At 47.8% G+C, this 9,855-nt stretch overlaps 1 protein-coding gene across 1 annotated transcript; it reads right to left on the bottom strand.

Moving 5' to 3' along the window:
• Window positions 1-4,652: 4,652 nt before the first annotated feature.
• paqr9 (progestin and adipoQ receptor family member 9) lies at window positions 4,653-8,936 on the bottom strand. The gene is made up of 2 exons (XM_080893299.1): window positions 8,457-8,936; window positions 4,653-8,267 (listed from the first exon to the last, which is right to left on the bottom strand). Exon 2 carries the CDS (start codon window positions 8,022-8,024, stop codon window positions 6,879-6,881), a length of 1,146 nt encoding a protein of 381 aa, XP_080749425.1. The 5' UTR covers window positions 8,025-8,267; window positions 8,457-8,936; the 3' UTR covers window positions 4,653-6,878.
• Between the last annotated feature and the right edge of the window lie 919 nt (window positions 8,937-9,855).

Here is a 9,855-nt window from a genome sequence, read left to right on the forward strand (position 1 = left end):
GCTGTCCGCTTGTTGGTTTTCCACGTAAGCCTTTCACAATAAAGCTTAAGATCCTGTTGAGACTTTTCAAAATAAACTGAATCACGTGAAAGATGCAGAGTATTTACGGAGGAGAAGCAAAAAAGAGTCGTCAGGTGCTAAAAATAAACCTCAGCCTGAAACTTTGAGAGAAAACTGCGTCCGTTACAACTGATGTCTAAAAATGTATCATTTCATGCATCGGTTGAAACACTCGACTCCAGCTACAGGACGCCCAGCTGGAAAAACTAAACGCCAGTCGAGCTGCACGAGATTCACAGGAAATATCACATGTTTGTGATTTATATCGTTGCCAGGACGATAAATGTCTTATATCGGGATATGAGATTGTGGTCATATCGCGCAGCCCTACGTGCACCGATGACAGCATAAATATGGTGACAATGAAAACAACCTCGTTAGGTGATGTAGTCGTTCAGCAGGCAGTTTTAAATGGACAAAGCTGCTCTCAGACTCACAGCCAGTGTCTTAACTGGAAACTGAACGTTTCCTGCTGGGATTAAAACCTTCAGGCTTTGTCTGCGTGAATCCTTTCTTCACACATGTTGCTGTTGTCCTGCTTTTCATGGTTCTGAGAATCACAGTTTTTGTAGCTCTCACATGTCCGATGAAGTCTCAGAAATAAAAGCTGGTTTCTGGCTCCGCTGTCCTGTCGTCTTTATACTTTTCATCATGTTCACTTGTGTAGCTTACATTAGTGTGCACCCTTTGTTGGTTCTCAGACGGAGCCTTAAGAGTCACTGGACGGCCTTCAGCTGCATAAACAGGCTGCCAGCTGACTGAAGGGAAAAGTAGGTCTGAAACGGCTTCAAATATCTTTCTGACAGGAAGTGAGAGCTTTGTGGTTCGCTGGGTTCCTCTGACGTGCCTCACGATCTGCTCCTTTCTGACACTAGAGGGTGAACAGAGCTGCAGAACAGGAAGTTTACTGGCAGACGAAGCTTCCTGCTTCTCAGAAAGGCACAGGCGGCAGCATGAAAGCAGCTCTCCATTGTTTAAAGTTCTGCTTTCACACAGCACTGATTTCTGGAACACCAACAAACAAGGCAAAGATGCACACGCTTCCTGTCTGCCAGCAGTTTTCTCCAGCACCTCCTCTAAGCCACGATCCCATCCCTGAGGTCTACCTGATGCAAAAGCCAGGTGACCAGAGGGCCTGAAGCACCTCAACCAAAGCAGCTCGCTCCTCTCAGTGTGCAGCAGCAGGTTTACTCCCAGTTACTCCCAGTGTGCAGAGAGAAAAAGCCCAGACACGTGGAAACAGATTTCAGCTTGTACTGGTTCAGGACCACAGGTGAGGACGGCACAAAGAGCAGCTAGCAAACTCAGCTCCCTCCTCTCCATGCTGTGCGTGTGTTGCTTCCACAGCCACCAGCAGACAGCTGCTGTGGGTTATGAGCTCACCTGGAGAAAGAAGTGGAGCTTCCCCTCTGTGGAATACCACCTACTGGATCTAGAGATCCACCAGTACGCCTGGCAGACTGACACCAGAGGCCAGTGCCTGCTTCAGGTCTCAGCAGTCCTCAGCAGTGAGCCAGCCAGGCTGACCCAGAGGCGTCTGTGAGATTGTTTAGAGCACAGAAACATTCAGGGAGCTGCTGAGACTTGCATGCATGAGACTGGGGCTGTGTGGGTGGGGACGAGCTGATCAGCCCCAGCCAGGTGGGAGAAAAGAAGTGTGGAGAGTTTAGTGACATTACTCAAGTAAAAGCTGTGCTACATTTCCACAGAGTCCTGCAGAGCAGGTCCAGACTGAACACAGCAGAGGAAGCCTTTCTGTCTCCCACACAAACAGCAAAACCACAGTTCACACACAACAGCTGCTTCCTTCTGGGTCCACTCAGCACCCTCCACTGGTCCCCACTCTCCGACATGTTTCAGAGTCCTGCACAGCGACCAGCTCCTCCCACCACCTGTCATCATCCTGGGATACTCTCTCTCTTCTGCTTCTGTTTGGTACTCAGACAGCAAAGCGTTTCCCTGCTGGGTGCTTCCCTCACTGCATGATCGAGGACAAGAAGCTTAAAACATTGCACGTCATGTAACTGACAGTGGCGATGGATGAAGCTGCAGCTGTGTTCAGACTCGTGATTATCTTACCAGACAAAATAAATCCAGCACAGTCTGATTATTTCACACTGTTTCACCGACCTGCTGCTTTTCAGGGATCACTGTGTCAGTTTCATGTGAAAATAACAGAGAGCGCATCGTCCTGTATGAAAGCTCAATAACCAAACGTGATAGGGTCGTGTTTTCCCTTCAGCCTATCAGCGGTGAATACCACACTGCCCCTCCCCAGTTCAGACCACGAAGCTTATCTCAGCTCACAGCTGTCAGAACTGAATGAGTAGATGAAACAAACAAACCCTCTTTGTTGTGAAAGTACGGACATTTGCAAACGATGTTCCACCTGATATTTGAATAGTCTGACTTCAGCTTCTCATGTTGTTAAAGTTCCTCCCTTAAAACTGGACTTTGCACAGGTTTGAAGCCCACACACTGAGCCCATATGAAATGTTTTGCATACTTGTAGTAATTTGCATCACCAATTGAAGAAGCTCATCAATCTATATGTAAGATATCAAGCCTGAAGAGGTTGCATACATGTAAAAACTGTATGTACCCATACAGCCTTTGCCATGACACTCATCATCAGCTATCAAAACAAGCTGACTGGAGTCCACCGGCTGATAGGACATGTGTTGACAGTGCATGTTGGAGCACTAAGCCATGAAGTCCAAGGACTTCTGAGACAGGACTGTATTTAGGCACAGATCTGGGAAAGGGTATCGAAGCCATCCTCCAGAAATTGAAGCAGTTTGGAACAACCAGAACTCTTAGAAAGGAACTCAAGGTGACCACGAAGCCAATGTTCACCCTGACAAAGCTCCATCACCGCTCCTTGGAGAAAGACAGGAGCCACGCCTCAGTTAAAAGCACAGGAGTCTGATCAGAACCTGGTCTGATGCCAAACGTCATGTCAGGAAGAAATCAGGCAGCGGTCATCACCTGGCATGAAGCATGGTGGCAGCAGCGTTTGCGTGCTGCGGAAACGTTTTTCAGCAACAACCAACCGAAAGACGTGTCGGGGTGCCGAGACTTGAGCTGGACTGATCATGAAGTGGATCTGACGTTCAGAGAGCTGCTGTGGGGCTGTTTGCAAACAGGCTCTTGCTGTTCGCTCGTTCCTCTAACTCCCTCACTCGCGCTTTTTCCTTTTGCTTTGGTAAATCCTCGTAAAACAGATAAAACCATTAAAGAAGTCAGATTATAAAACAAATCTCTTTGCCTGCATCTGATGCTGTGACAGTTATTTCTCACTCTTCATTTCGGTCGCAGCAGATGGCCCCGCCCCTCCCTGAGCCTGTTTTTGCCGGAGGTTTCTTCCTGTTAAAAGGGAGTTTTTCCTTCCCACTGTCGCCAAAGTGCTGCTCATAGGGGCTCATATGATTGTTGGGTTTTTCTCTGTATGTATCATTGTAGGGTCTACCTTACAATATAAAGCACCTTGAGGCGACTGTTGTTGTGATTTGGCGCTGTGTAAATAAAGCTGAATTGAATTCATTTACATTAGCCTTTGCCTCCATCACTCTCCCCTTTGCTTTCACCACCTTCTTGACTGTTTAAAGGCTCCCTGATTTAGCAGCAGCTCTGCTTGAGGATGATCTCCACTCTGATGTTCATGTCTTTCCTGCAGCTGTGGATGTTAAAGTCAAATGAGACAAAGTGATGCAGTGGGGTAGAAGTGGAAAAGCCAGCTGTGCGTGCAGGTACGTGCACGTGGCAGAGCGTAGGGTCCTGCAGACCTACAGCACACACAGCATGCAGCAGGCTGAGAGGAGGAAGTGCTAGACTTGCAAATCAGGGCAGGACAGGGAACTTCTTTGAAAACATTTGAATTATTCAAACCTCTGAGATCCCCTGACTTAGCGAGTCTAAACACCTATAGACATGTTTGCAGCTGTGTGGGGCCAGGAACCAGGACTGTGTGCGATGGCTGAAACTGAACACGTCACACTTTCATTTGCTTTCGTCTGTCAGTTAGAAGATTAATAACAAATCCATCCGTTCAAAGGTTAAAAATGCACCTGCTAGCATCTGCATGGACACAGATAAGGGTGCAGTTAATATGTTTGATCTCACTTCTTTAATCCAAACGACGCAAAAGAAAAGCTGGGAAACAACGGAGGAGCTCAGCTGCACACGTTAACGCCACGACACAGGAAGCAGCAGCAGGACTTCCCAGTGTTTGTTACGTCAGCTTCACTGTTTGCAGTTTCAAAACGACGCTTGAAGTGAAAAACAAACTTTCTGTTCTGCACATGAACCAAACATTATTTTGTGATGTCTGCTTTGTGTTCAGTTGCTGCCCACAGCCCACATGACTGTTCTTCAGCCTGCTGTGTTCAGCTTGTCGTCGCACGCTGTTGTCACTTTGTAGAGGCTGGTCTCTGACCCACACCAGCTTACAGGAAGTGTTTGTGTTGCACTCATTACAACGAAACCAGCAGTGCTGTTTGTGCAGCTGAAGCTAAGGACAGCATTCAAGTGGCATTGATTATGAAAGCAGTAAAGAAAATAAAGACCCACAATGACAGAAGTTCTCTGTGTAATTTATTGAAAACTCAAAGATACACTATTTGATTAGGATTTGTACACTGAGTGCTAGAATTACCATCCTGAAGTCATTCATAATTAAATGCATGTGTAAATAATCTATTAGAGTTTTCTTCGCCCTGAGTACTTCACTAGGTAAGATGAGTAGTCAGTGAGTCTAACATCCTCATACTGAACACAGCTTAACAGATTCCAGACTCAACCGGACACGATCGGTTCCAGCGATGGTTTTTCTCAGCAACACAACGATTCGAATGCTGAATTGAGGTAAACACATTGCTTCAACACAGACGAGTCTCTCAGGCCGTTCATCAGACAGCAATACTTTAACCTGAAATGAAATATCACAGCACCACAGACCCTCAAAGGAGCCACGCGAGGAGCCTGAAGAAAGTGCAGCATGATTTCAACCTCTATGTTCCCTCCGTACATATTCCAGTGTCACGTGTAATAAACAACTCTGATCCATGAGAATTAATTTCTGGTGTGCAAGTATAAGCAGGTATATGTGCAGATTTTAGTACATGATCACAACGTCACCACGTGAGATTAACAAACAGGTCAAAGAGAAAAAAACAAACCCGGCGGGGTGGAGGACCGGACCACACCGATGTCTCGCTTCTTTTTGTGGAAGACATGAAACTAAATGATCAGAAGAATATTTCTGTTTAACTAAAATCATCATCATCATTATTACACACTTACGTTTGTGTTCAGCAGTACAGATTTGGGGACATTAGTCACTGTATGGTAAAATCTGGCTCTTATGCAGCTTTTCTAATCTGCTCAAGCACTTTATACAGCAGGTCTCTTTCACCCGTAGATTCATACGAGCATCTTTTCTACATCTTTCACACTCAAACACATCTGCAGCGACTGGTGCTTCGAGTGTCTCGCCCAGTATACTTTGACATCCAGCAATGAAGCCACCAAGCTGACCTGCTCCACCTCCATGTTCGAGTTCTCAGCATATGAGAGGTTATATGTCCACTTCATCCACTACTAATGCTTCTCTGGACAACCCACATCTAAATAACACGATGTACATGGATGGTGTCTAAACCAAACCCTACAGGGTCCAAGTCTCACGGCTGAGGAGGTGTGATCAAGCAACGCCACAAAGCTTAACTTTGCTCAATCAAGACTTGGTGGTAAAGTTAACATTTAACTCGATCGTACAGCCTCAGGCTGTTCATGTTGGACTCACTGAATGTCGCTGGTTTCAGCCTGTATTTAAAAAATGGACACACTGAGCGTATGGCTGACGATAACACACGTGGTCATATCAGCTCGTAGGAACTGAAATTGTGATGTTAGCTCAACACTTTTCAAACTATGGCTTTGACTCTGAAGGCTGCTCAGCACATGAAGGGTCTCGGACACAGAGCCCACTGCTGCAGTCACTGTGCTCACGCTAACAAAGCAAACCTTTAAAGTGGAACAGTGCTCTGCAGACTTTGCTCTCATCATAAAGATATAAAGTATGCAGTGAGCAGCAGAGCCTAAGGGGAAAACCACACAAACAGCAGAAACAGTCACACAAACACATTTCACCTGTCAAAAACTGCGGTGTCAGAAGGACACGGTTATTTGCTTTGAAGTGTTGTGTCCTTACAGAAAGTTAAGCATGGCTTCTTAATGACGGGGCAAGTATGAGCGGCCCCTGAAAGTGCTTCACTGTAAGACTGAGAAGAGCTCTCAGCTATTTCTGTCGTCGTGTGCAACGCACACTTCCTGCTGCAAGGGTCACTTGCAAAACAGACAGGAAATGAGATTCGTGTGCGAATGTTTGTGCAAGTAAGAGGAAGAAAAGGTATGTTATCAAAGGAATCATTGGACATGAAACAATGGGCTCGGCACAGGCCGCAGCAACACACCGTTTTAGCTCGAAATAACAAACGGAGGAGGAAGAACAAAAAGGACCTAACAGCAGACAGCTCATCAGCAAATGTTCTTAATGGTCCCACTAACGTCTAACATGTTAACCAGTCGTAAAGTGGAACATTAGTTCTCCTGGGCAGCAACCATAATTGCAGAGCCCTGAGAGGTAGTTGTTGTCCCAGCGCTCAGACGTCCTGTTAGGAGGTGCTGCAGCAGCTCTGGGGAAAGAACTGGCAAAGATATGCACTCAACCACACGTGTGAGCTCTACATATAATCCTTATAATCCAAAGGGGGCGGGAACATACGGCGGGTCTAATGATGGCGGTGACTTCTCCGTGATCAGTGACATTTCAGGTGCTTCTTGGGGTGCTCCTTTTCCAGCTGTTCTCTCTGGGATCCATAGATACAGTTGGCCCGCCAGGAGAACCATACGATGATGGAGACAATGGTGGTCTGGAGGAGGAGCATCACTCCGTAGGTGGACGCAACGGTGGGTCCAGGTAGGTGGGAGAGGGAGGTGGGGGGCAGCAGCAACGCTGGGCTCAGCAAGATGGCCTTAATCTCAGCCTTGATCATGTGAAGTTCATCCAGGATGGACAAAAACGTGCAACAGTGGAACCACTGGTGGCTGTGCCCCCAGATGTCAAAGCGTCCTGGCGCAAGGCGTTCGGGGAACTTGCTAATGTTGAAGATGGCTGACACCAGCAACCAGAGGCAGTGGCGATAGAAGAAGCGGGCCATGGGGGTGGAAGCGGTGAAGGAGGAGGAGGAGGTGGAGTAAGGCGATCGGGTGAGGAGGCGGTAGAAGATTGGTGTGGAGGAGATGAGAAACGGAAGGAGAAAAACCAGCGTCCGGATGATATATCGATGCTGCCTCCACCTCTGCCGAGTATTGCAGCAGGATAAAACACAGATGATTGCTACAACACATGCACACGGGATGTAGTAGGTCTCAAAGAACACGTTGCACTCTGGGATTGCATAGGCTGAGGGTGCAGCCTCACGGTTCAACTCCACCCGGGAGCTGCTCCCTGTCTCTGCTATTCCTGCCTGAGGGTGGATGTAGTAGTAGTATGCCAACGATGAGCCGACCGTGTACGCACTGATGGTGCCGTAATCCACGAAGAAGCAAACCTCTCGTACCACAAGAGACATTGAGTTAAGCAGGTGAGCCATGCTGCTGGCCATCAGTAAACAGGACACCCCAATAAAGTAATTCCACAGCGGATAGAAGAAAGGCTCACCGCTATCAGGCGCACCTTCCCAACCAAAAACCTCCACAAAGTAGTAGAAAAAGATGAAAACAGGAAGAAAGTGCGTCCAGAAATTGCCCGTTTCATTGGTAGGCCTGAACGCTGACAGTAAGCAGTCCCACAGGCTGTAGTTTGGGAAGCGGTAGCCCGTCAGGATAAAGTTTTCTATGACTCGAGGCGGCACGTCCGTATGCCTCAGGAGAGGCAATGGCTGACCGCAGTTCAGAAGCATAGTTAGAGTTTATTTATGCTGCCGATGGACAAAAACCTCCGCTGGGATCTCTGTTTGCATAAGTTCTTCACTTTTATTGCTTGGCTGTTGACTTTATTGCTGATCACATCGTGGTTTGCGATTCAATCCGTTGCTTCTGGGTGGATAAGGCATCTACAGACGGGCCCAGCTCTAAAAGACCATTCAGCACCCTCTGTGCACCTCCAGGCCTCGTGAGCTGCACACTAATCCAGTGAGCAGCTACTACAAAGCCCAGGAGTGAACCAAGAGCAAAGAAGAGTTATGCAATATCCAAAAAGCTTAGGCCACTGGTTAATTTTTCATTTTGGTTTCCAAGGTCAGCAGAAACATCCAGCATGCAAAGTCCATCTGCCTGTTGGTCGTTCCTTCTTTTGCATAGTGGATCACACACACACACACACACACACACACCTGTCTTGTGATGCTTAGTTCTGCAGCAGCGAATAAAATGGAGCTCAGTTATTACTGTGTTACAAGGTGGAACAGCGCGTCAGTGAAGGAGTCCGTACAGCTGGTGTCCTGGAGACTCCGTGGCATGTAGGCCGTGTTGTTCATCAGCACTGTCCTGTTTGCTGCAGCGAGTCTCCACGGCCCGGCTTCTATTCATTCAGCTGCCGGTGTGTTGCAGTGCGCTGCGGGCACGAAGAAATCCTTCAGGACTGACACGAGCCGGCGTTCAGTCCTTCGACGCAAGGTCACGTTTAAAAATAGCATTTTAGAGCCGAGAGCGCGCCTTCATATGTTCCACGCGTAAAGGGTCGATGAGGCAGGAGAGCGCGATGCCCGAGGAGGGCGACGGCAGCCGGCGTTTCTGCGAAACACCGAGCGGAACGGCGCTTTGACAGGCACCTGCGTCAAGTTACGCGCAGTCACAGCGAGTTTCCGGTCAGCGCTTTCAAACGGGAACACCGAGGCTGTGACGTAACACTTCTAAGAGGTCATTGTGTCCACCATTTGAACCGCCGCCGCACTGCCAAAGCGCAGTCTCTAACTACAACACAAGGCAGCACCAAATACAGGACGTGTGAGGTGAAACTGTTATTTGAGCCGAGGTTCATTATTATTCATTATAAGGAACAACTGAGCAGCTGCACTGGGTGCAGAGGGCAGCAGAGCAGAGCTGGCAGCACTATCAGTGTGGCAGGACGTGCGTCTCTGAATTCATCATTTACGTTTAACTACGACCACAAACTGCTCTGGAAAGATGCGCCCGCGTCCTTGTTACTGCTGAATCTGATCCTGAGGCAGGCTTCGTGTTTGACACCTGATCGGGAGTGTTGTGATGTAGCAGTGCGGTGTGTTGAACAGGGGTCCGAGCAGGCAGACAAACGCAGAGAGATCACTCTAATGCGGCCTGTTATTGGTCTTTATAATGGGAAGCAACATGACGTCACTGCTGTTGTGATTTGGCGTTACAAACAAAATTAAATAAAACGGAATCGAAGTGAAATCTTCCAAGAGCCTTATTTTGAAGGGGATTCACTCAGTTTCCGGTACAGTTACGACTCGTGCAGCTGATACAGAAATCTTGAGTGTGCGTGTGTCCGTGTCGTGTGGTTGAGGTTTGCTGTAGTCACACTGGGGACAGATGAGGACTGCACTGTTAGGGGCACCATGCTACACCACTGCATGTCTGACAAGACAGGGAAAAACAAAGGGAATAATCTTCAGTGCAGAGGACGAAGTCTGCTTCCTGTCCACTACCAACATAACAACTCAGTTTTTCAATATCCTAACCAGCTAGTTAGTTCTCTGACCAGCTAGTTAGACAGCTATTAATCACAAAGGCAGCCAGCAACATCCTGTGTGA

This window comes from Rhamphochromis sp. 'chilingali', assembly GCF_963969265.1.
Source record: "Rhamphochromis sp. 'chilingali' genome assembly, chromosome: 1".
NCBI lineage: Eukaryota > Metazoa > Chordata > Actinopteri > Cichliformes > Cichlidae > Rhamphochromis > Rhamphochromis sp. 'chilingali'.

Bases quoted from the DNA above. Each gene is read 5' to 3' on its own strand.
- paqr9 (XM_080893299.1), bottom strand. From the start codon at position 8,024: ATGCTTCTGAACTGCGGTCAGCCATTGCCTCTCCTGAGGCATACGGAC.